A 26,726-nucleotide genomic window follows, 5' to 3' on the forward strand; every position below is an offset into this window, starting at 1 on the left:
GATTTACTGTAACGCAGTCTAAAATTAAAATAATCTCAAAGTCAGTAAATTGTAGAAACATATGTTCTATTCTGTGTGAGTGTTATAATCTCCTGATGTGTGGCTCCAGAGGCTACATATTCCAGGTTCCTACATGCACATACAAAAAATGTATACTCCTATGAAATAGTTTTACTGTATTTTTTAATTATAATTTCATTGCACGATTGAAAGAACCACATAAGGCACTATATCATATGTATATGGGATTGTTGACTCTGTATAGTGTCTGATTTCCTTTCGCTCTGTATATGTGGTCTATAAAACCATTTGCGGTTGATTGAAGTAATACTAAGTACTCAAACTTCTGGCAGACTGCATGTTCACTTCACTTCACTTCTATTCAAATCTTAAATTCTCCTCACCACACTGGGTGTGACAGAATTAAGTCTTTATAATTAGAAAATTATAGGAGGATAAAACAAATTAGAGAGCACTTTTCAATTGTTGGATCCATTTCATGTAATAATAACAATAAACATTATTTATACAGCACTTTCTAAAACAAGGTTATAAAGTGCTTTACGTGATTGAACCAGGATTAAAATAAGTATTACAATTGAGTTGTAAGATCAGACAATAAATATAAAACAAAATTAAGTGGAGTACAATACCTCAAATATAAGATAAAAGAACAGAAACAAGAGTAGTAATAAACAGATTAAACATGTTGTTTCTAAGGAAAATATACAGTGGAGTGAACCTAGCATATACATTTCACATATTTATTCTGCATATTTATTCACTACAAAAGTGTTTTATCACAGTCTCTGACCCTAATCCCTTTGACTTAATCACAACTATATTGATGCTAAGTAAGAGACAAAAAATAAACAAGGGGACAGAAAGAACATAAAAAAAAACAAAAATAAAGAAGAAGAATGTTGGGGAGACTGAGAGAAAATGAATTGATCTCATCCTCAGGAAAAGCTGTCTTTTCTGTTTTCTAGTGTCTTGCAGTGATATTGGTGTTGTGTGGGTGTGTGGGATATAAAGAGGGCACCAGTGTAACTGCTCATACCGTGCATTTCCCCTCACCCTTGGTGCAATTATTGCTCCCATCAGCTGGGACAGGATCTGCCCAGAGCAATCCGTAAACTGACCGTGGCTTGGAAGCTCATCTTCAAGACAATCGATTCTCCACTCTGTAGAAACTACATTAGCCTGATCATACTGGTGATATCAAGGTCAATGTCTCTAAGTTGGTGAGTGTTCAGTTCACAATAAAAAGTACACAGTACACATGCAGCACTCTTAACTTTTTACAACTATCTTATAGAGGCTGAAAAAGAGAAGTGATTTCATCTTGTTTTTACTGTAACTGTATTTTATTCCATGTAAATCTTGATACTATAGTTTCACAACACAAAGAAATTATTTTGTGTAGTTTAGCAAAATTGTCTTCATAGGGAGAAATTAATGAGTCACTCTGTGGTAATCCAGGCATAGAGCCTGAAATAAAGTCACAGTTCTGTTGAAAACTGAAACAAACATTTAGGACTCATCCCCTATCATAAGCATTTTCAAATACTGGAATAAACAAACGCACCTGACCACATTGCCTCAGGTAGCTCTCTCTTTCTTCCTCTGTTTTTGGAACATACACATGCACACAAACGCACACTGGCACAAAAATGCAGATTCAGTGTTAATTTGTTTTATTGGCATGACATAAATACATCTGAGCTGCCAAATCACATAGAGGAGAAATAATGGATGAAGTGAAAGGAAAAATAAATTAACAATAAAATCTGACAGTGAGTGTCTAAATATAAAATGCAAATAGGGAAGCAATTATTAAAGAAAATATACATGGATTGATGTTCAAATGTTGTATTTGTATAAAGGAACCGTGTAGCCAAATGATAAAATTGAAAGAAAAAAGTACAAAAAATGAGTTTACTTATTTTGTCTTGTACCGTGGCAGGATTAGACTTACTTCAAAGCTTGCCAAGTGATACTTTTATCCTCCATCAACAGAAAACAAAGCTTTTCATTATTTGGCAAGGTCATGCAGCCGTTTCAAAACATTGAAACTATATTCCTTTCTCAAGTGTTTGTATTCAGAATAGGTCTCTGGGAAGTGTAAAATCCATGTGCATGGTGGACTACAAACATGCTCCCATTGGGTCTATGCCATTTTGAACAACAATTATATTTCTTGTTTTTGATATCTCTCTCTGTCCTCTCTCTGGATTTGGATGTTGGTACTTGCTTTTGACCAGGGGAGCGACCAGGGTTTGTTCAGCTTTACTAACCATAAGGCAGCACTCTGACCTCCTAGCACCTAACATCTGTCTGTGTTCTGGGAATTCGAAGACTAACACTGCAGTGTGAATAATGAAACAAAACAAAAGCATAGGGTACCACTCTCTCACCCCTCTGCTCTGTCTCTCTCTCTCTCTCTCTCTCTCTAAATAATAACAAAATGTCATTTGCTGTGCACTTTCTTCTTATTTTATGCACCTGCAACTTTAAGGCAATTGTGTCAGATGGAGCATGGAACTTTATGCCGCACTTTTTCTCAAAGGCTTCTACTTTATCCACTGTGACTTGGATTGTACCTCCTTTGTACATTGCTCTGAACAAATGTTAATGTAAATGTCATTGCTCTTAGCCAAAACAAGACTGGCTTGGACATTATGAAAAGGTGAGGAGAAGGATAGATAGTAAACATATATAAAATGAATACTAAGTAGTATAGTAAACAATATCTGTGATTGCAGGGTGTTCATTTAAACTCATCTCCTCTGAATAAAGATCTGATAATATAATAAAATCTGTATTCAATATTCTGAGAATGTAGAAATATATTATAAAAAAATGTTTCCCATTTGTAATATCTGCACTAACAGCACCGACAGATGGTCTTACATTTAGATGCATGCTACATCATATTTTCTGTCATCACACCTGTTCGTTTAGTCAATACGTTTCTTAACAAGCATATTCAGCATATTGTTTTACTTTTTACCAGTAAACTCACAGCATGACAGAAGGTATGATATGTTTTCTTGAATAGTGATGCACCCTGTTGGCCATAAATAGCATAGCACAGTTCATGGACTCAAATGAAATATGAAAAGATAGAAGGTGATAAATACTTAAACAAAAAGATAATTAAAATAAATAAATGACTGGAGTCACTGGCACTGGAGTAGACCCTGCATAATCTTCATGGCAGTTTTGCAGTTAGGATTACAGTAAAAAATGTTGGAAAGGTTTATGCATTAGCACTTTCAAAGTTAAAACTAAGCTTCTCTACTCCAGCTTACGACAAAGGGATTCTTAAATCTGAATGTAACACCATGCCATTTCTTATCAGACCTCATATTATTTTAAGATGATAAAGAAATTAATATAATTTAACTCATTGTGGATTTTTACCTGTCTTAAATGCAATGCCAATTGAACAAACTTCCTTTATTTTTGTTTCACTGGCTTACTCAGCTGAGAAGGTTTTGTTATAGCAGATGTTACAGCAATAAATCATGGTAGTATGCTGTGTGGAGGTTTGTTTGTTTTCCTGTTATGCAAGTCAAAAAAACTGACACTGATATCAAAACAATGAATGAAGAATGGCCAAACCTTGAGCACTCGTGGGTGCGACTGCTCAGTCAACTGCTGCTTTTTCCAGCTTCATTGTGCATTGCGTATCATTATGAAGTGTTCTCTCTATCATCAATGTCAATCAAAATCTGGTTACTATGGTCCAGTGTTCTGGTGTGACCTCTTTAGCTCCACCAAAATACTGACTTTGAGCTAAAGAATTACTTGTGTTCGCTCATTACATATTTCGGGGGTTGTTTTTGCACCAGCTGATCAAAATTCATTCACAATTTATTAGTTGGACTGAAAATATATAGAACTAACAATGAAAACTAAAGGAAAAATACAAGCTATTCTAAATATGAGATTTGGCCTCGTGTGGATAACAGCGCTGACAATGGGTAAGGCTCTGGCCACAAAATGAGAGGAGAGTTTAAAGCCAAAAGCCACATTCAGGAGGTTATTTACTTGGAAGTCGCTCAGATGTCAGGACAGCTGTTGTAGCTTTGCCGTAAAAAAAAAGAAAAAAAAAAGAGCTGAGAGTGACAAGGAGGGGGAGTAGTCTACGATGCTCTGTCTTACTGTGGAGAATCTCTCTCACTCGCCCTCAATCAGCTAACACTCTGTCTTCTTCATACCAGTGAATAAGGATTTACTAGTGCTGCCTTAAAAGACAGTGTGTTGCCATGGCGTCAAATGCCAGCCACATGTTGGAGGCTGCCTTGGAGCAAATGGATGACATTATTGCTGGTAAGAGTTTCTTGTTCATTATCAGACCTTAGACTGCCCAGTTTCTAATTGCAGGCCTCCATAAAACCGGCACTGCCCATATGATTTCACTTTGGGAGATTCATACATATATATATATAGTACATAGAAAAACATTTGGGTGGTCATTTAAATTGTGATTGATGAGTACGTTTCTAACAAGCTAGAAGAAGAAAGTTAGTAAAGCACAGGAAACCAGTATGATTCAGTTGGAGATGACTGGCTTTTCTGTGATCTCTGTTATCACTGTGTTCACTATGTTCACTAACACTCTTCACTAGCAATTGTATTTTGAATTTTTATTGTTTCCCCTTGTGCTTATGTGTATATCTCTCACTGTGCACTAATTGCATAAACCCTATGTTACTTAACAAGTAACTTTTTAGTGTCTTCTCTTCCATGTTTTCTAGCAGAGGTGATACATTTTAGGCAGTGCTGTTTGTCACAACCTCAGCAGTGTTTTTGCACAGGGTCAGAAGACAAAGTTCTATTAATAGAGGTGACAGTCCAACCATTAGCACACTGTGCTGAGAAACTACACCCCTGATAACACGTAAGGTTTACATGACTTAAGTATACATCTGTCCATTGGTCTACATTATGTACTGACTGCTTTACTGTACCTTTGATTTAACTTCATATAGCAGCCATGCAAATACTTTCTGCTACTTAGACATGATGATTACAGTAACCTACAAATTGAACCTGTAATTTGTGGTTTTCAGAAGCCACAGTACAGCACTCAGCTATTTGATGCTATTTACGTCCAGTGAGCCACATGGTTGCACAATAGTGCCCTCAAGAGGTGATTTCAAGAACTATTCTTATTATACTAAGGCCAGACTGGTCCCTGTGTGCAGAGTTTGCAGGTTCTGCCTCTGTGTTCACATGGATTTCCTTCCACAAAAAGGAAATTGTCAATTCTTGGGAAAACTAAAAAAAATTAACATGTGTTAACGAACTGACAATAATATGACCATTAGTGTACACAGTATCCATTCACTGTTTTTATGAATACTCACTGCCTCAGGAGACTTTTCAATCCCAAAACATCTGCATCTTGAGGGAAAAACACGCACACACAGACACACAGACACACAGACACACACAAACAATATTAATTATTGGCTTACTAACAAAGACATGGGCATGCAAAATATTACCCAACAGCTCCGCACAAAACATTTTCAATATGACTGAGCTGAACTTGGTTTCATGAAACAAATTAGTAAGAACAAATACAATCTCTGTATGTCTTGCCTCTGTTGCCTGACTATACGGTAATATATATTTTTTTTTACATTACTTCTCAACAGTCAAAGGTGTATGCCTATTGTAGTTGTGCTACAATCCGTTTACAGATGCAGTGGCTGTCAATTTACCATACCATCAATCATTCTACATGGTGGCACTGGTTCCCAATTTAGTTTCTTGGGGAGGCTTATGGTATCTGCCATTACCTTACACACAACAACTTACATTAACTTCAGATCAAACCGAAAATATTTAACACCATTGAGTAATTGAATCTGTCCATATCATGTGACAATATATGTGTCAGGGAAAGGAAAAGGGTGCTACCTGCAAGGTTGAATGAAGGCCTAAAGTGAAGTTGTTGAAACTAACAACCCCACAGTGCATCGCAGCAACTAACCAGGCAGTTCTGGATCTCGGCAGAGGCTGCGTTTGCCCTTTTGCAAAGACTATCTGACCGGACAGAGACAGAATAGGTCATGTCTATCAAATTCCTTTGTTCTACTAATTTCTTATCTAGTTAAGGAACACTATGAGAGATGAAGATGGTAGTAGTATTTGATGTGTTGGACTGAGCAGGGTTTTTAAAAATGGGGCAAATAGTATGATTTACATTGCAATAAACACCTAGAAAACATTCACATCTTTGTTTTCTTAAAAATGATTTCTTCACATTCATCCTCTGAGGAACAACCTGTAGTATGTTTCTTTTTTTTTAAACTTACTTTTCCCTCTGACAATCATCATCTTGACTTGATGAGCCTGTCTCTGGAATTAGAAGTATCGGTGAATTTAAATATCATGTATATAAGTACATGGAACTTTACATAAATTTTGATTAATTCCAACTTAGGTGTATTACTTGATATTCATTGATTTAATAAAATATTCACTAATCAAGGACATGATTTGCCTAAGTTGTCTAACAGTATACACAATGTTTGTGGAAGTTCAGTTTGGATGGTAAAACCAGGTGTTAATGTGAAATACTACTAAACTAAACCATTATACTGTTCTGGTGCCCAAGAATGTAGGATGTTATCAAGTTATCTGAGTTATTTTTCTGTTGTACAATATGTTTTATTTCCTATGTTCTTTCTTTTAGGCAAAATTGGTGAAGGGCTGTTTAGTGCCCTGATGAGGCTGGATGTTAAGGATTACCAATCCTCACAGAGTACCCAAAAACTGACCCTTCCCCCACCAGTGGATCCCACCCTCAAGGCTCTTCAGCTCACTGACGCCCTCAGGGCAGTGCTGGAGGGCCAGGAGAGTGAGGAAGAACAGGACTCTCTCAGGAAACAGGTCTCCACTGATACAGCACACGTTATACTAAAATGGCTAGAGAGGGGTGAGGTGAGTATGGTGTCATTCACATCTGAAGGCCTTCAGTGTCAGACAGGCACCATGAAAAACATTTCATAACACTCAATCTGAAATATCCAAAATCCAATACGTGAGAAAAAGGCTCAGTTAGAGAAGTGTTATTAAAGCAACAGTCAGCTACAGTCAACTATAACCATGGATTTTATTAGTTGCGTGATCGGGTGGTCTTTGATCCTGGTCATCAACATCTGGAGGGCTTTTTCCTGTCTGCTAAGAAGGAGCGAGCTGGAAGCTGGATCCATTGCAAACTGCACTGGTAATGAGATCCAGAGCTCCTGTTTAAAGTACAACCAGTTGCACCCCCTTTTCACTGTCCCACTCTCCCTTATTTCCTTCATCTTTATACTCCTGCAATTCTCCTGGCTTCAATTTCTGCAACAATTGTTTGTTTGTCTGGTCCACGTTTGCCTCCACCAGTATTTACCAGTATCTTCTCCTCCTTAAAATTTGATGTTGTTAACTTTACACTCACATTCCCCGTTCAGTTTCCTCCACTCCCTCCTTCTCCTCCCCTTCTCCGCACCACATCTGACAAGCATGTGCTGCAGAAAGTTTCCTCTCCCCTGTGCCCCTTTAGGAAGCCCCGCAAAATTAGCTATAGACTATAAGAGGTACTTCAGACAGAACGAGAGAACGGGCTAGAGACAGACAGAGAGAGGTACAGGAGGAAGAGAGGGAGGACAGAAACAGATGAGAGATCACGAGATGCAGCAAAAATGGAGAGATGTTTGTAAATAATGAAGCAGTTTAAGTGTTTTTGAGAGAGAGAAAGCAGGAGAAAGAAAGAGGGGGAGTTAGAAAGAGGTACTGTGGGAAAAGTGAGGAGAAGAAAGAAAGGGAGTAGAGCCAATTGGCATAGTTTAAGTTATTCAGCTCAGCTCTAAAAGTCTCCGGCTGCCCAGACTCCAAACCACACGGACCAAGGTCCTCACTGCACTCTACAACTGTAACATAGAGGGTCTGTAAGAGAAGAGTGGGATTCAGGGAGATTGAGAGTGCAGCACAGTTAAGATCCAGTGTTGTGTCTTGCTGTAGATTTTGGTCTCTGTTCATCCGCCTTGGCGCTTTGAAGCACCAGCTAAATTCTGTTAGTATATAACATCAAGAGCCAGACCAACTGTACAATGGGCCTGCAGAATGGAGTATGATATTGATTTCTACAAACATTTTGCTTGGCTTAGAAAGGTAAGACTGTCTCCACTTGCATGTCTATTCTTGATACCTTCATATGCACGACAATTGCGTAAAAGGTCATGGTTGTTTTTTTTCTCCTGCAGTGTTGTTGTTTTTACAACATAACTGTGGTTGACATGGTAGATAATTTGGGAGGAGCACATGCTTTGTTTGTGAGTTGAAGAGCTGTGTTGCAGAATATGCAGCAGAGATAAACAAGCTACTAGTGGGCTGTAGAAGTTAATGCAAGAAAGAAGCAGCTAACTGAGCCATGGGTATTTCAATTATAAGTTGCATTCCTTACTTTAGGGTAGATTTTAATAAAACAGATTCTGTCACATCTTACCTACCTCCCAAAATATGTTGTATTAAAGCTAAAATTACCTGTTTTGACAGATAAGGTGACATAGTGTTTATTTTTGTTGAGTGAGATAACATGTGGGTGAATCGTGGAATGCACAAGTCTGCCAAACTGGTCATAAGGTTAACGCATTTGAGGGGAAAGATAAATGGATATGCATGTCAGCTGAGATCCTTTCCTGTCACTTGAACCTATAGGGAGTCTTTGAACAACACATACCATCATGCTGCCATTAAGGAGACATTAGTCCTGCTTGCATCCTTTAGGTTACAATTCTTACTAACTGTTAAATCCATAGAAGAAGCCTTTTTACACATATACCTGTCAATCATTGTGAACTACAACAATGCCATGTCCACTAGTTTTCTCATATGAGCCTCAAGTCTATGATATATGGATATATTAGCTATCATATGATAAATCATCATGACAGTGGTGCACAATACACCAATATGAAATATGTCATATGAAATATGAACAGATAAGTAAACACAGAGTGGCCAAAAAACAGAAACATCTCCATGATATATTTTTAATTGGCTGAAAAATAATTTGCTTGAAATAATTAAGCAAACAACAAGAACTAAGGGAGCTGTTCACAATTTAAAGTGAACCAGGGTCCATTAGTGCCAAATTCTAAACTAATAAAAGTATAAAGGGGACTGGAGGAGAGACTCGTAGGAGATAAATAGCTATTGATCACTAACAGTCACTAAAAGATTATCTGTATTAACGCTTGAATTATGCAATTACTGTACATTTAAATATCATAGTGTTAAAACACATGACTTCTGTGTTTTTAAGGTCTGACGCAAAGAGTCTATTAAAGGCTTAATGGTATTTTAAAATCATTGCAAACCACTTGAGCTAGCTGGCTCAGGATGATGAACGCTGGGCTACATAATGTTTCCATGATTGTGGTTGAAAGCCTGGATTTCTGAGAAATTTGAGCTCATTTGGTTGCTATTCTACTTCCCTTGCACACAGATCGCTCTGAAATATCCCTTAGTACACAGGCAGCCTTGAGCTGAGCTCAGACTTAATCAACATTTTTGTTTTGTGTGTGTGTGTGTGTGTGTGTGTGTGTGTGTGTGTGTGTGTGTGTGTGTGTGTGTGTGTGTGTGTGTGTGTGTCTGAGACTGCAACCTCGTTAAAGAACAGATTTGACCGACTGAACAACTGTTCCGTATTACAATGTATTTACTGAACTTAATAGCTGACCTTTATTCCAAAGGTAAACCTCCATTCATCTGGCAACAGTGAGTCCTACCAGGAGCGATTATCACGTCTTGAGGGAGACAAAGAGTCACTAATTCTGCAGGTGAGATTAGTCACTCCTTTGGATCTCTTTCATTTTTTCACTGTGTATGTTGTTTAATACAAAACAATATTATCTCTGTCCCTTCTTGTATAAGATTTATATTACCTTTAAAAAGGTATTTGCAGTGGTAACACATTTAACCTTAAACATGCCTTCATATCCATATATAAAGGTGAGTCAGCTGCATTGGATATAAGCCTGCTGAAATAAAAGAGGCGATACTGTATGACACCAAACTGTCAGTGGGAACTGATTCTAAACAGTGCCAGTGTCACATAACTGTGAGGGGAGAGCCGAGGAAGACAAGGTGAAAGGGCAAAGGTAGATGAGAGTGTTATGTTGTAAATGTTGCGTAATCGCAGTGCTAGTGGATAAGCGAAGCAGTGGTAATAAATCTGGGCTTGGTGATGTTACAACACTCAAATGTCTTGTTTTGTGTGGTGTGTTTGTCTGTGTGTAGGTGTGTGCAGCGCCCAGGCCTGCTGAACATGTGCTTATCTCAGACAGGTTTAGGCTAGCACCACCATGAGCTGTAGCATGTAGGTGTGTGTGAGAGCAGGTGCCCTGTTTGTTTCTTCAGGCCTCACATAAAACATTCCTCTGAAAATCCGCTCCAGTTGGCTGGTGGGGCTTGCATTTTACCATGTGATTTGCTATTATGTGGCCTTAATAGTCTCTGTTCAGATTTATGTTTAACCTGTGTGCTGCTGACATTGTTTGAGTCACTGAAGTGTTGCAAGCACCTACTGAGGCACAATGAATCATTCATTTCTTCTCAAAGGAAATGTTTGTACTGTTAAATCTGGCACAGATGTCGAACTTTCAACAAAAATGAGCACCGGCAATAAAAATAGCTGACACTCAATAAGGTTTACTGTTAGAAATTCTGTAGTAGGACCTAATACAGAAAATCTGACAGTTTAGGAATTCACACTAGGCCTAGGCTGCTAATGAAACCAAATGTTGATTACACAGTTTTATTGTCCAGTTTAGGTGTAGAAAAAAAGATTCTCATTTCCACTATCTTTCTGTCCACACACACAAACACACACAGGTGAGTGTGCTGACAGACCAGGTGGAAGCTCAGGGGGTGAAGATCAACGATCTAGAGAGTTCTCTGGTGGAGCATCAACACAAACTCAACTCCACAGAGGAAATGCTGCAGCAGGTACACAGCTTTGCAGACCTCAGATCACACTGACTTTTGAATGTTTGATTACTGGACTAAAGTCAGGAAACTGTGGCTTTTGCCAGGAAACATCCAGGCTGTTTATATCAATATTGTTCTTCCATTTAATGAGATGTGACAGGGCCAGACTGTCCATCTATCTTTTAAATATGACCCTTCTGCAGTTTCAATCTCTGCTCATAAGCTGTAGAATGTAACTCGGGATGAGTTTTGCCTCCTTGGAAGAAATTCCTTGCTAAGATTCCAGTGTATTTGGCTGCACATTACCTTGACAACCAAAATATTTAGGATGCTCAGACTCATTCCAGGACAGTGTCCCAGAGTGTATGCCTGGTTTACACAGGGCCAGACTGGTCTGTCTGGGCAGGTGATTACAGCGCCATTAGCCACACCCCCAACCTGTAACCACCAGGACTGAGTCCTAGCATGCTCTGTCTCTCTCTCTCTCTCTCTCTCTCTCTCTCTCTCTCTCTCTCTCTCTTTCACACACACACACACACACACACACACACATACAGAGAGAGGGAGAGAGAGACAACAGAGGAAAGGAGAGACTGACTAATGAGGAAGGGAGGAACAGCTAAAAAAAGGTGGAGAGATGGGAGGGAGAAAGAATAGGGGTGGTGCTCCTTTAAGAGTTAGAAGTATGTCTGAAACTTTCAGTTATTTGCTTTTGACTTCAAATCTACAGAGACTTTGCTAAACCCTGCAAATGACACTGAATGGAATGGATGTATGAAACTTAAATCTACTGAAACCACAAGATACCGGAAACCGTTGTCTCCATGGGGGAAACACTCTTACCTTTACTCTGCTGCAGGCAGACAATAGAGTAGGATGAACCAGGTAATGTACGGAATAAATGTATCTCTTGTCAAGTTTCTATTCAAAGTAGACCTTTTCAACTTATTCTAGGAACGTGTCTTTTAGCAATCTGATGCTTTGTAATGTTTAAATCTAAGTGTAGTGCTGTATGTGTGCAGTGTACCAAAGGGCAGCCAGGACTGGCTTCTTGGAGATGTGGTCATTATGAGGCTTTGGACTTGAGCCGTAAATCTCTTCCTGGTGACAAAGCTCTAATATTTTCCATGTGCACTCGAGAAGAAGCCCAGATATTTCCTAAAGCCAAAGTTTTAAATGGATGTATCCATATGTACTATTTGCCTGCTTCAGATGCTCATTTTTGGACTTTAAGTGATTTAGCACCTGCTTGACGTGAACTAAATTAGTAATACATCTGCCCACATAGTCTGGCTTAACTCTCAAGGCTGGCAGCCATTCTTTATGTATGAGGTGGGCAGATAGTCACAGAACGGTGGTACAGTAGACCTATAGTCTCTCGCAGCACCAGGTTTGATTGGCAGCAGTTCACACTGACAGGATCATACACCTGTCAAAGTTATTTTAATGTTCTTTCTAAAAATGTTTGCATGCTTTTGGTCACTCTCTCTCTCGCGCGCGCTCACTCTCCCCCTCCCTTTCTCCCCCCTTCTGCTGTGTACTTTGAGTGAGCTGTGAAATAGGCATTATAAATAGTGGTCATGGGTTGTGTATATTTAGCCACTCAAACAGCGTTTGAAACCAGTGGGTTTGTCTGAGGGGACTGTTATTACAGAACGGGTAGCTTGCTGTGCCTCATACTTAATGCTGCCTTTGTCCAGTAAGTATTGCCTGTTGTATATCATTAAATGGATTATGTATTCATGTATGTTTGTATATACCTGTATGTCAGCTCATGGTGCCTCATGCTCTTGCTGTATGTTGTTGATGACAGGAGCTCCTGCATAGGACGTCACTGGAGAACCAGAAGCTGAGTCTTATGGGGGAGGTGTCCTACCTGAAACTAAAGCTGGCAGACATGGAGGGAAAACAGGGCCACGGGGCTGAGAGGCAGCACAAAGCAGAGGTAGGGCTTCTCATTGAGCCAAATATACCAATTCCTTGTGGTCAGAAAGGTAATTGTTAATCATTATAATAATGATTTAATATACATGATGTATGGATGAGTGAGACTGTAGTTTGCCAGCAGTTATTTAAAGCTAATAGTTATCCATCAAAAGAAGGTTCCCTTGTTGGGTAGTACCAGTTGGACTTAATTTACTTGCTTTTATTTAATTTGCAGCACAGTTTTTAAGTTTAAGCCATCATTCTTTTAACTCTGAGTATATTTTTGTGATATATTCTTGTTTTGCAAATTTGGGAATATGACAGCCTATAAGGACTTCATTTTTTTCACTGAGCAATGTTTTCAAGGAGGAATTATTTTAGCTAGAATGCTCAGCAACACTTCTGTTTTGCTTCACTCCTCGGAAATTCAAACCTAACTCTGCCAGGAACGACAAGGGTACACACAAAAATCTGTCTCGTGTTCTGATGGTTCTAACCTTGAAGTCAGCTGCTAATTTTATGGAAGTCCATAAACACTTTTTGGACGAATGGAAAGAAACATTCACCAAAACCGTGGCTGTGTTGTTCCTGGTAAAGTCTACAGGAAAAAAGGGTCTCCATGGGGTTTAAATTTTTTGTCATTTCAAAGTGATTCATGTATTTGCTTAAGATTGATGTGTTAGGTTACTAGCAGACATCCTGGGCATTTAGTGACCATATAAATTGGAGAAAGGGAAAGTTTCTATGCAGCACTATTACCAGACAGGATACTGTAATGGATGTAGTTACTGTCAAAACACGACTGGTCAAAGAGCCTTTGTGTCCACAGGTTAAAAGAGTTCAGGCATCGCAGAGCTGGCATGATGGATGGCGGGCCAAATATGAGTGTGTGTAGGCTTCAGCCCAGAGAATTTTGTTCTTGGTGGTTGGCAAAGATTGACTAGGCCATTCTGAAAAAAGGACCCTCTTACTAACTAAAGTCATAATCCCCTAAACATTTGATATTTATATGAAAAAAGAAGATTTATTTGAGTATTTTTGACTATCTCTGGGGATTTGAATTGTATTACTAAGCAGAAAGAAAAGGTATAGTTGTGTTATAGTAGACGGCAGCGTTTCAGCACTTCTCAGTTCTGCTTTCATCATGTGCGCAAACCCCACTTTCCCTACAACAGCTGTTTGGACTTAAGAAGAAAAGGAAAAATCTACTTTGAACACTTTACGGGCCTCCCATGTGCTGCCTCCACTCAACAAACATGTACACACATATATGCATGTTCATACACACACACACATACACACACACAGACAAAACGTGTTGAAGCCTCCTTGCCATGGAGCCAGTAAGCTCAATGTTAAATTTAGCCATGGAGGCGCTCCATATCATCTGTCATATCCGCTGTACTGGTCCCCAAGTGAGACTTCCTCTGTCCACAGTCCTAGCATAACTCGGCTGCTGTTTACACTCTTTCTGCAGGAACATGGCCACGGTTCACCTCTAAACAAGCAAAACCTATTCACCCCTGTTGCAATTTATCATCTCAAATGACCTATTTGATCAACTGAACATGCATGAATTTAGGAATATGACAAGGCACAATGTTAATCCAGTTATGGTAGAAGGAAGAGGGTAGTTCAGGTTCATGAGCAAATACAAAACAATATGTGTCTGCCTAGACCAGATGAGGCTTTAACTGGCCCAGTGTGTCTGTGTATGGACACCAGCCAATGATCCATGTTTTTAAGACAGTTTCACTATCGGACTTGTGAATTCAGACCAAATCAACACATTCTTAGGATTTAATATATCAAGAGATTACCTTGACATAAAGTAGATAATAACATTTATTTAGAAGGTCACTCCTACAGCAATGTGTACACAGACACACACACACACACACACACACACACACACACACACACTGACACATACTTCCAGTATTTCCTCTTCACTCTCTAAACATTTCTCTCAATTTTCTTTCTCCCCCATTGCATCTGTCAGATTGTAGTGAATTTCATTAGTGAGCTGCAGGAGCAGATGTGTAGGTTTCAGAAAGAGATCAATAGCAAGATCCAGGAGAAAAAGGCCTCGGAGATCCAAGCTGACAGCGGCTCTCCAGTGGCGTGTCCCACTGGGTCCACTGAGGGCCAGGTCTCAAACCCCGGCCCCTCATGTGACAGAGCTACAGGGGTGACGCACAAACTAGAAGAGGCTCCAGACGGGCCTGATGGGAATACACACAGCCTGGGAGAGAGTAGCTCAGATGCAGAGCAGCAGTGCCACTGTGGAGGAGAAAGTGTAGGCACAGCCTGTTGCATGACTTCTGACTTTGTGTACAGCATGGGTTGACCCACTTGTGTGCGTGTAATCCTTAGGTTCAGATGCAAATTAAACATGCACTCCCCAAACACCCTCAGCTGGGCTCTATGTCCATTATCTGTTTTGAATCAAGACACTGTTTTCATTGAGTGTCACAACTAATTGATGCATTTTTGATAATCTGATTTCATACGGTGTGTTATGAAAGAAGAGATTTACTAACTACACCTTTATATTTAATATAGCTGTTAGAGTGAAATCGTTCTATCTGTTGAAATCTTACAACTGACATTAATTGGGTAAATTTGATCATCATTTGTTGCAGGGTTTGCTGAAGGAGCTCAGGATACTCAAAGACAAAGTGGAACACCTGGAGGATCAGAAGTTACAGTATGAGAAGAAACTTAAAGCAACAAAGGTAAAATCAAGTTCCGATTTTTATGGTGTCTAGACTTTGCAATACAGCATCAGTGCCCAAATTCCACTGCTAACTGTCTACTCAACTTTCCTAAATGCTATCCAATCCAGTGTTCCAGCCAGTTAAGTGAGTCATACTGAACACACTCTCTCATTCGTGGACACCTATGTTTTCTTCAAAAGGCTAAGAACTATTTTAAATGTGCTGTACAAATAGACTTAATAATGGCTTAGCCTTTTTTTAAATGTCCTAGTTGTATACTTTGGCATGATCCCAGTGTATTAACTTCTCAGGCTTGCTTGAGCTATTTTACTTGCTCTCACCCTTTGTCCTCTTTTAGGATAGAATCATTTCTTTTCCCCATTATTTCATTATCTGTCTCTCTGCTGTCTTTCCCATCATGCACAATAGCTGTCTGTGTCTGTGCATTAGATAAGTTTCATGTTGCTGCTATTCTTCTACCTGCCAACACAAACATTACACTGATTTTAAAAGATACATTTGCTACTTCACTTTAATTCCATTTGTTCATAACAAACTAACCCCTGAAAGTGTTGCCTGAACAAATCAACTTCCAGTCTCAACCTGATTGGCATTAAGGTCACACAGAAAGAAACCTCTTAAAATGTCAGAATTATTCACATACCTCAATCATTTTTTTGGTAGTTTCCAAAGAAAGTCTGCTGTTCTTCATTACATTAGTTGGAAGTTCATCAAATATCTTACTGGCACCTCTCCATCGACGAGATGTTTATCCAGAATTACACACTGAACAAATACTATATTTCACAAGGAGATTGTTAAACAAATATTTTCAAATATTTTCCAGCCAAAATCTTAATGCACGATTGAATAATTGGCTATAGATGTTGATATAGAAGATATTCAGCTATATAAAAATGTTTTGTGTGCGTGTTCAATTCTTTTTCACCTAACTTTTCAAATAAACCAGTGGGAAGAAATTTTTGATTAAGTTAAGGTGAACATGGGTGTGATATGGGATATGAGACATAAAACATCATTTGCTACTTTCTTCTATACAACATGCAGAGCACTGGCAAACAAATCAGCCTGAAGTTAACTTTATTGCCATCTGTCTTTTACTTACTTACTTCAAAACACACTATAAACTTCAGACAATATTTAGTTCCCTAAAAGTTAGAGGAAAAAAACGTGCTTTGCTGTGGGAGTTTTATATAAGTGTTCTTTGATTTTTTTTTTTATATTTTATATCTGACAAACATGCTTCAAGTGAAGGCATGTGCTATCAGCATTCCTTGTAATTAAAATGTATGTACATGTCTTATTTTTGTGGATATGAAAGATCTGCTATCTGTGCATGTTAAAACAGATAAATGTGGGTGCACAGACTCGTGCAAAACTGCTTGTTCTTTAAGTTAAACATTCCTCATTGTGTGGCACCCGCAGGCAGAGATCAGCAGCCTTCAGCAGCTTCTGCTCAGTAAGAATGCTGAGATCGAGAGCTTGCACACTCAGCTGCTGGCCAGACCCTCTCTTTCCACCGAGAGCTCAGAGAGAGGTAAGCAAAGCATCCGGCTTCCAGCTCTCGACCAAGCTGCCAACAGACTCTCACTCTGACAGAGTTACCCAGCCTGATAGGTGACACAGTTAATGACTCCCTTTTGCATTCATTAACTTGCAGTAACTGCTGTGGGAAAAGTCTGTCTTGGCCCTTAATAAACTGTCTTATCGTGGGTCTCTGTCTCTCTACCTTCTCTCTCAGAGGAGATGTACAGGAAGAGGCTAAACACCAAATGTAAGCTTTAACAGTACTTAATGAAAATGACTTTAACCCCGTGAGCCATGTCTACCTTTGATCTTTCATGTATTTCCTTTCTCCCGACATGTCCCTTTCTTTTATTATCTTTTGATTTCTCCTGCTCTGAGGGGCAGCTTTGACAATCGCCAACTGGTTTCCAAAATTACTTGATGCGCTATCACTCCTCCCTTTGGCTTCTTTGTTGTCTTAATGGATTCCTGAAGTCATAATGTCTTGTGTTTTCATAATTTTGTCTGCCATAGATAAAACCCATCTGGGGTGCTTAGTATACTCACTGTCACTCACCAGCAATGCTCCCTGTATGCCTGCAAGTGTTATGAAGAAAGGGCTGTGGGCCCAAATATGAGAAAGCTGACATGACTAAAGCTATGATTGGTGGATAAAAAAGGCTTGGGTGAATCTAAAAATACATGGTTTAGATGACACTTGAGTTAGGAATAAATCTACAACATGCTAGCATGTGTTTTCTCCCTTCATTCCTTTCTACATAACCCATGTGCTACTGTACATGTCTATACAAAATAATGATTTATATGACATACGTGCCAATACAAAATAATAACTTCTATGACATGAGCAGTTGCCCTTAAATATTAATAATCATAGTGGGGATTCTCTTTATAGACCAAGAGCTCCACAGACTTAGGAGTGGAATGAAATCACTGGCAGCTGCCAATGATGAAAAGGTAAGTTATCCTTTCTCTCTCTGTTCAACACAGCTGTATGTGATTATACAGCATGGGGCAACATGTGCGTTGTCATTAATTTACTACAATGTAAAGAGTCTTACTGGCCTGTACATAGCAGCACCATCATCACTGCTGTTTGGAAGGTTAGAAGGTAACTTTTTTTAGATGTTGTCATTTCTCAGAGGCACCGCCCTCCAACCATTTATAGAACAGAGGGGGCTTTTGTATTCTCCCTCCCAGAGAATCTTGGATTTTAAATACTTACAGACATGGGTCTACATGTGGCAAACTAGTGAAGACACACACGTACGCACACCCCAGGGTGAGCCATTTCAGTGAAAGCCATACTTAAGTAGGCCTCGATCTGCCAAGCCTAATTTTGGAGTGAGCTGCATTAAGAGAACCATGGCAAAACCAGGCATGGGCACCACTTCAAGAAACACACACTCCACACAGCTGGTTACCACAACTAAGCTTCCCAGCCAGGCCTGTGTCAATCCCCTCCCTAGCCACTACTTTGATGTAAAGGACATATGGTGAAAGAGGGACGTTTTGTGTGGCATATCGGTCGGTAGCAAAGGGAAGAAGATAGTTCATATGTGTGTTTCCTAACCTTAGATAAACATCTTAATTGAACACTCCCTTCTCTTCTTTTCTGTAGGACCGGCGTATAGAAGAGCTCACTCTGCTCCTGAATCAGTGCAAGCAATTCAGAGAGGTCACTCACATCACAAGGCAAGGTAATCAGCTTATTCACTCCTTTATCCTTCCCCAGTGGGTTTTTTTTTCTTTGTTTTTGTTTTTTGTATTTTCTTAGCCACGTTTGAGCAAAATGAAAGCCACCACACTTCTTTTCTTGAGAAGCAAGATTTGCCACTGGTTGAGTTGTGGACAAAAATGTGTCTTCCATTTGTTACTGTAGCTCCACCTGCTGTTCGTACATTGTCGAATGGTAGGACTCCTTCAAGCAGCAGTGAGGAAGAAGAGCAGCTGCTGATGAAGAATGCTGACTCTGCTAGTGCAAAGTCTGAGGATGTTAAGTCTGATGTGGGTGTAAACAATTTAAACTGGTACTCATAAAGTGATAATTTATTGTTCACTTACTGAATGAACTTGATCTTAATTTCCCTGTATCTAAATTTTTTTTTAACCATTTCCCAGGTTTCCACGAACAGCTCTTCCTCCCAGCAAGCATCTCTTTCATCAGGCCAGAAGGACAGTGATTGCAGGTAGTGAAGCTTTTTTTTTGTCAATGGACCTCTCCAGTATATTGTAGTTGGTTTTCACTGAGATAATTGTGTTTTTATCTTATCAGAACAGAAGCGCGGACTTTATCAAGTAGCATGAGTGACTTAACAAATGGACCATCACAAAAGGTATTTTTTTATCATTGTAATATACAATTCTCATGTATAAAAAAATGTCATTCATCTTTTACTGCATAACAAGCACGGATGTTTCTCACAATTTGCGACAATAAATGTAAGCTACTGTTTATTACATGACTGATACGTGACAGCATTTTGAATATAATTACAGTTTATTTGTTTTTATTTGTTAATTTACTGTCTTTATACCATAAACCGTATAAATACCATTTTCTTTGTGGGGTTTTATCCAGAGTGACAACAGAAGTCAGACGCTGCCGGTGAATTCGTCTCTGACAGAGGAGAATGTGATCGGAGACAGCGGCAGTGAAATCCAGAGTGAAAGGTCTCCAGATGGAAGTGAAGATGGAGACTCCAGCCAAAGTAAATCCAGAGATATTAACTCAGTATATATATATATATATATATATATATATATATATATATATATATGTGTGTGTGTGTGTGTGTGTGTGTGTGTGTGTGTATGGTGTCATTTATGATGTGATGGATAGCGTGCAGTACAAATCATGATATAGGATTAGACTTCCTTTTCTGTGGAATAGTCCTGGGCCTGGTAATTCCCATGAGCAGACAGCGCTCGTATTTGAAGCAAACCACTCTCCTTAGACCAGACGACCACTGTACCTTTGATCAAAAGTAATTGCAGAGGCTCCTGACAGAGCAGAGGGATCATGGGATAGACTTTCTCACCAAACACGCCCTCTCTCTTGCTCTGATTGACCACATTTATCCCAGCTCCACCCTACCTCAACTTCACTGACCAGTTTTAACTTGAGCTCCACCCTGATTTCTCTACAGCTATGTTCTGCTGCAAAGTGGAGATTGTCTGTGCAGCCTACATCATAATCACACCTAGTTAATTTTAGCTTAGTATATCTTTTCCTTTTCATGGGGCATTAACTGATGAATTGTTTGCTGAACTCAATGGTCTGTAACCTGTGCTCGCTCTCCTGAATAGAGCTCTGTCAAAAGTCAGACCACCACTCGTGCGTCATTTAGCTCTTAATGTTCTCTTTGGTATGAAAAAAATTTTTTTTACAGGCTTTTTCCTCAGTCATCAAGATTTTGTCTTCAACATCTTTACAACTACACAAAAACTATATATTTAGCTAGTTTTTTCTAAGTTACCGTTATTGAAATGCTTGTTCTTGGCAAAATTATAGTGGGGCTTTGTCTGCTGCAATTACTGTGATACAAGTACACTGCCATTATTAACTTATCAAATGCATCTATAAAATAATGCATAATATAACCCTCTACAGTACAGTCATACAATTTGAATCGTATTAGTACGTTGTATTACACTGACTGTGGTTTTTATAACCTCTTTCAGGAAAGTTGGAGAGACTTGATGACAGCACTTCAAGCGATAATTCCCCTGTTCATTCTGGGGCAAATACACAGCCTGGCCAGAGAGCTGTGGGCTCACCAGAATACATGAAGAATAATCGGAGCTTGAAGAGACTCTGGGGAAAGTGAGTTAGGGAAAATATCATACCTTGATACGTTAACATTACATTAACACAGATGATCACCATTTGAATAATGTTTGTATATATCTGTACCATCATATGGAATCATATGGTCTATATAACATATTTAATTGTGTATAAATAACATATATAGGTTTATGTGATATAGGAGAGAAACAACATACAGTATATAATTTTTTTGTATATAAATAACACATACATATATAACTTTTCTCCTGCCACTACATTTGCAGAGTGGAAAAAAACTATTGTGACAAAACTGTCAGAATTGTAATAAATGACCATTTGCGTTTCACTTACAAAAGAGTAATTCACGGTATTTTCCATAATCTCCTTTATCTTTATTAATGATTTAGTGAGTTTATACTAAATGTGCCAAATCTGATTACTTAACTCTGAAAATGAAAGTAGTTGCCAGCAACTTTATCCAGAGAGTTTACTCTCGTCCACACAGACTTCGAAGAACCCAGTCTGGAGGGCTCCAGGCAGGAGATCCAGATGCTGGTCAGTTTAGAAGAGGGGGACTACGTGCGACAGCAGGACCCAGACTAACCCGTACCCCTGAATCTTATGACCCTGCACGGTAAGAGTCAGTGTACCTCTACATAACTACCTGTAATATTCACTCACACTGAAAGGGTTTTGTCTCATCATTACTTTGTTGATTTGAAATTACCTGGTTTAGTCCCCCCCCCCCCCCCCCCTACCATTTCCTAAATGGTCAAATTAGAAGACCCCTATGAAATACAAATTCAGTTTTGAATGTATGGTATATATTTTTTATATAGGCTATATTTTACTGTTGATATTCTAAAAGAATGTTTTTTTAGATACTTATACTGAATGACTTTAATTTGCTGATTTGTGCCATTTTCTTTCAGTGATATGAATATTCCATTCAGCCAGTGGACCAAGGAGCAGGTGTGTGGCTGGCTAGAAGACTATGGACTGGGCCAGTATGTCAATCTCACTAGACAGTGGGTTGAAAATGGGCAGACGCTGCTATCTGCCACACCTCAGGACTTTGAGAAGGTCAGAGAAAGTTGAAATCCACTTTAAACTAGAACTAAGTGATAACACATAAATTACTGATATTTAAATATTGCATCAGAGAAAAATATTACTGATGGATAAACTGGAAATTAAAAAAGTTTTATCAAAGTAAATTAATCTGCATTGTGTGCAGGGAGACCAACAATTATGCCACAAATTTCATTGAGTAACAAAAAGTCCTCTGTCTGTCTCTCCACAGGAGATGGGTATGAAGAACCCTCTGCACAGGAAGAAGCTGCAGCTGGCCCTGAAGGCATTCACCACTAAAGTTATAGAGAAGTCGTCAGAGCTAGACTACATCTGGGTCACCCGTAAGACTCTTTCTAAATGGAACATATTGAACTTTGCATGTCATGTTGTATCCTCTCATTTGAATCATATCTATTAATAGTGTGGCACCTCTCATCACATCACAAACCAAACAAGGAAAGCAATATGTACAATGTAAATATATTTGACAAAATGCAAATATAGTCAGCATTCAAAACAAGGAGTGAACTGTATTTTAAATGAGCTAGAGTAGAATAAATATATTTTGGCAACTGACTTCTGATAAAGCTTGTATGAGCACTAAAAGTGCTGTGAGTAGTGAAGTGAATTAATTTCAGATGTTTATCTATGTAGGCTGGTTGGATGATATTGGTTTGCCTCAGTATAAAGACCAATTCCACGAGGCCCGTGTAGATGGTCGGATGATTCAGTACCTCACAGTGGTAAGACATAATCCTGCATGTATCGTAATATTTTCTATTAAAGTGGATGCCTGCAAACACATTTATATAGATTTCAAACTTCATTTGAAACACACCAAATGATAACATAAATTCACATACTTACTTATACTATTACCTATATTTGCCTAAAGCTCACTGATGTTCCTTTTCTAATCTCACAGAATGACCTCTTGACTCTAAAGGTGACCAGTCAGCTTCATCATCTCAGTATTAAATGTGCCATTCATGTCCTTCATGCCAACAAGTTCAACCCTAACTGTCTTCGACGCAGGCCTGGGGAAGAGGTAAGCCAAGATGAAAGGAAGTGAATGAAAGTTGAAAAGATAGACAGTGCTAATGTCGGTTATATACATATTACAGTTATGTTACGTTACATTTTTGTGTGTAACTTAGAGATGCCAACACTAAGAACTGATAGAAGAGTGCAACACATTCAAACAGAGGGGTGTTTTATACTCTTAGATGGTGAACAGAGGTCATAACAGCAGTTGCCCACAAGATGGCAGCAAATACACAATCCCTCCCAATATAGAGACTTTTTCCTTTAATACATCTGTTTCCAAACCTTAAGCACTGTGTAGCTGGTGTATTTAGAAGTGGAGTTGATCAGCTGTGAGTAAGATGGAAGGGGATAGAATATGCCGATTAATATTTCTATTTCTAATATTCCTCAGAAACAGCCCTCTCCTTCAGAAGTGGTGCAGTGGTCTAACCATCGTGTGATGGAGTGGCTTCGAGCAGTTGATCTTGCTGAATATGCTCCTAATCTACGGGGCAGCGGTGTTCATGGTGGTCTGATTGTGAGTAAACTGAGCTGTCTGGAAGTTATTACAAATCATTACGTGCTTATAATACATGCCTGGAGATCTACATTTGTTTTCAATACGTTCTTCCATAGATCCTGGAGCCTCGTTTCAGCTCAGAGACTTTGGCCCTGCTTTTAAATATTCCTCCACAGAAGACTTTGCTCCGCCGTCACCTCGCCACAGCCTTCTCTGCCCTTGTGGGGGCTCAGGCCACGCAGGAGAAGCGAGAGTATGGCAATGCCACAGGCCACGTTCCCCTCACTACCACAGCTAAAGTGAAGGTAAGAGCACAATCTGAGCATCAAAATTTTCTGTGGTTGTTGCAGAATAAAATCATAATGCTCTATTCATTGGTCTGACTTTTTTTTGTGTTTTCAGCCAAAGAAGCTGGGCTTCACACAATTCAGTCACCTCAGAAAGAGGAAACCTGATGAATCTGCGGACTATATCTGCCCAATAGACAGTGGAGCTCTGACAGTAAATGGGGTCTCACGTTTACCCTCTGCAGCACTCAGGGGCCTTAGCCCCAACTTGGACAGACATGCTGAGAGGCAGGAGCATGAGGGGATAAAAGCTCAGGCTAATGGCCTCAAAGAATAATTAAAAAACAGTTGTGAACTCCACTCTATCCAGTACACTCCCCTCTCTCTCAACAAGTGACTTCATGATCAGTGGAAATCCAGAAATGTACCCAAGATGCGTCCACATAATGTCCTCAGCAGATGATGTTAATTATTGTTAATGTATTTTTGAACTACATATTGCTTAAACAATATTCTCTAAAATGGTGATGAATGGTGACATTGTGTGAAATGTTTTGTGAAAGCTGCTCTCTGCATTCCTCATACGGTTGGATTCCAAAGCTTCGGCTTTTGCTTTAAAACTATGCTTTTTACTGACCATTTTGTATCTAAACATCTGTAGAGTTAGTTAGAATATTGATGGTCTTTTCTTGTTCTATATCTGGATTTACTGTACAATATAATAATTGACTCCAGTTACTTTACGCATGGATGTTTCTTATTAATTTTCTGTGTGACTGACAAAAAAATCAAGCCAAATAATTGATTCTTGATAGTATACTTACTCTAGGTCAGCACCTTCAAGTAAGCCTAGTTGGTACTTAAGATTTTCCGACCAGAATGTTGCCATGTTTCATAAGATTATTATGAATACACAGAAATACAATAAACATCAGGTCAACAGTTAGTCTTGTTGGAATCTTTTGAGAAGAAAAAACCCTAATTATCTGTCTTCATCAAAGCAAATGGTTTTGCTGCCATCTGGTGCTTAGATGCTTACCACTGTCTCTGAACACCATGATCACATTTAAACTTTAGTTAAATAATAGTATGCTATACTCACATGAGCAACAGATCCATGTTTAGGTTTTGAATCTTTCTAATCACAGAAAATTGTTAATATTGCTGCAGTAAAGTTCATTACAGTGTAGGGTGAGAATTTTGTGAGGGGTTTCCAAAGGATATCACTTCCTTAAGATCAATTGTGGGATCTTCAATGGTAAATGCTAGGCTGGATCAGCCGGAAGGACGAACTCTCAGACATATGGCTAGGGTTAGGGTTAGGGTTTAAGTTAGGTTAGGGGCAACTGGTACTCTGAAAATATCCAAAAAATGCACGGGTAACAAGTTTCTCTTCAAACTAGTTTGTTTGTGTTAGTTATGGTCTTGAAAGAAAGGAGAATGGCATAAGTAGGGTAAAATAGGAGAAAAAAGGGAGGACTGTTAAAAAGCCTAAGAGAGAGGTAATCTATTATCAATATAAATGTGTTGTGAATGAAAGAATGTTTTGCTGTTATGGACCTCACGAGTCAAAGGTCAATACTGATGATGGTGTGTGAGAATGGCTGAAAAAAGGACAGAAAGTTAGTCAGCAGGCACCACAAGAGGGTTTAATTATACATGCATATATAAAAATATATGTACAAGCCCATACATATACATACTGCACACATGTATACAGACATGTACACATATATAAGTTAGGGTTAGTGTTACACACACAATGAAGAAATATAGTGCATACAAATCTCCTGAGAGTTTCACAAATCATCCCTCTGGCTGATCCAGTCTAGCACCAACCATCTTCAATGACCAATTGATCCAAGACTGCCCACTACTGGGCAAGCATCAAAAATGCGAGAACACTTGGCATCCCACTATCGGTCAGTGGGTTTTCAGTCTGTTCCAGTCCAGGTTTTTCTACGTAGAGGAGCTTGGAAAGCTGCTTTAATGACCAGACTGAAACAGCCTGTTTTGATTTGTTTGGTGAATTAAGAAGAATAAAAGAATCTAACAATCAATGATCCTTTTGTTGGTGTATACTCATATACTATATTAATATGCGGAATTTACAAAAAAACATGAAACATGATGTGGTGCTTAAGAGCTTTGTCTGCTGATAAACTGATAGTTATAGACAGTCTTTGTCTACTGAGTGTATAATATACAGCTCAAAATTACAGTTTTTAGGAACAACTATCTCACAAAAAATGGATCATAGTATGAAGTAAATAACATATCAATGCCTTTTTGCATTTTATAGAAAACTAAAAGACACATCTAGTTCCAGGGGAATAATCTTGATCCTTTCACTGCTCAACTGCAACAAAGTGCCATGTTGTGTTGTATTGCATTTTATAACTAACACACCTTAGTGATTTGGACAAAGAGACTAACGGTGGTGATATGGCATCTCTTGACATGCTGTAGCTCACAGGCCAAATGGAATATAACATGACATGAATGCCTTGATTAGGGCTAACTGCTTACTTGCTTTGCTTTGAACTCATGTCCGCTTCATATTTTACCACTGTATTTTAACTGTTATGTTCAGCATTACCACATGTTATTTACAAAATGAGACCAACAGTTACATGTAGGAATATTCCATTTTACATACACTGAGCGCTATAATGAAAGTTTGAAGAAGTGACAGTTTGTGTGGGTGTTTTTTCATCAATTTCAGTCCTAGTGAATCTACAAGGATTCTGCTGGCGTGTCTGGTAGTGTGGCAGACAGGGCAGCAGTCAGCTCCCCTCTGAACCCTCCTGCTGAAGCACACAGCCTCTATTAGA

General features: G+C 39.0%; 1 protein-coding gene and 1 long non-coding RNA gene across 7 annotated transcripts; one reads left to right on the top strand and one right to left on the bottom strand.

The window, feature by feature from the left end:
• Nucleotides 1-1,607: 1,607 nt before the first annotated feature.
• Nucleotides 1,608-6,057, bottom strand: LOC122979829. The gene is made up of 3 exons (XR_006402933.1): nucleotides 5,938-6,057; nucleotides 5,379-5,415; nucleotides 1,608-5,279 (listed from the first exon to the last, which is right to left on the bottom strand). It is a non-coding gene; the product is annotated as an uncharacterized LOC122979829 (long non-coding RNA).
• Nucleotides 6,058-7,922: 1,865 nt separating this feature from the next.
• On the top strand, nucleotides 7,923-24,838 carry ppfibp2a (PPFIA binding protein 2a). Of its 6 annotated transcripts, XM_044347547.1 has the most exons (23): nucleotides 7,923-8,178; nucleotides 9,762-9,848; nucleotides 10,903-11,016; nucleotides 12,812-12,943; nucleotides 14,927-15,223; nucleotides 15,570-15,662; nucleotides 17,091-17,202; nucleotides 17,407-17,439; nucleotides 18,088-18,149; nucleotides 18,814-18,892; nucleotides 19,075-19,199; nucleotides 19,314-19,381; nucleotides 19,468-19,528; nucleotides 19,774-19,903; nucleotides 20,877-21,018; nucleotides 21,491-21,619; nucleotides 21,918-22,068; nucleotides 22,289-22,400; nucleotides 22,714-22,802; nucleotides 22,985-23,107; nucleotides 23,498-23,623; nucleotides 23,722-23,910; nucleotides 24,008-24,838. In XM_044347547.1, the coding sequence occupies exons 1-23, from the start codon at nucleotides 8,131-8,133 to the stop codon at nucleotides 24,227-24,229; spliced, it is 2,724 nt and encodes a 907-aa protein (XP_044203482.1). In that variant the 5' UTR covers nucleotides 7,923-8,130; the 3' UTR covers nucleotides 24,230-24,838. The 6 variants fall into 6 exon arrangements, with proteins under 6 accessions (XP_044203482.1, XP_044203489.1, XP_044203516.1 ...); XM_044347554.1 differs by lacking the exon at nucleotides 17,407-17,439 and having other exon boundaries at nucleotides 7,924-8,178; XM_044347581.1 differs by lacking the exon at nucleotides 14,927-15,223 and having other exon boundaries at nucleotides 7,935-8,178.
• Nucleotides 24,839-26,726: the final 1,888 nt, after the last annotated feature.

The sequence above is a fragment of the Thunnus albacares genome, chromosome 1, assembly GCF_914725855.1.
Source record: "Thunnus albacares chromosome 1, fThuAlb1.1, whole genome shotgun sequence".
Classification (NCBI taxonomy): domain Eukaryota; kingdom Metazoa; phylum Chordata; class Actinopteri; order Scombriformes; family Scombridae; genus Thunnus; species Thunnus albacares.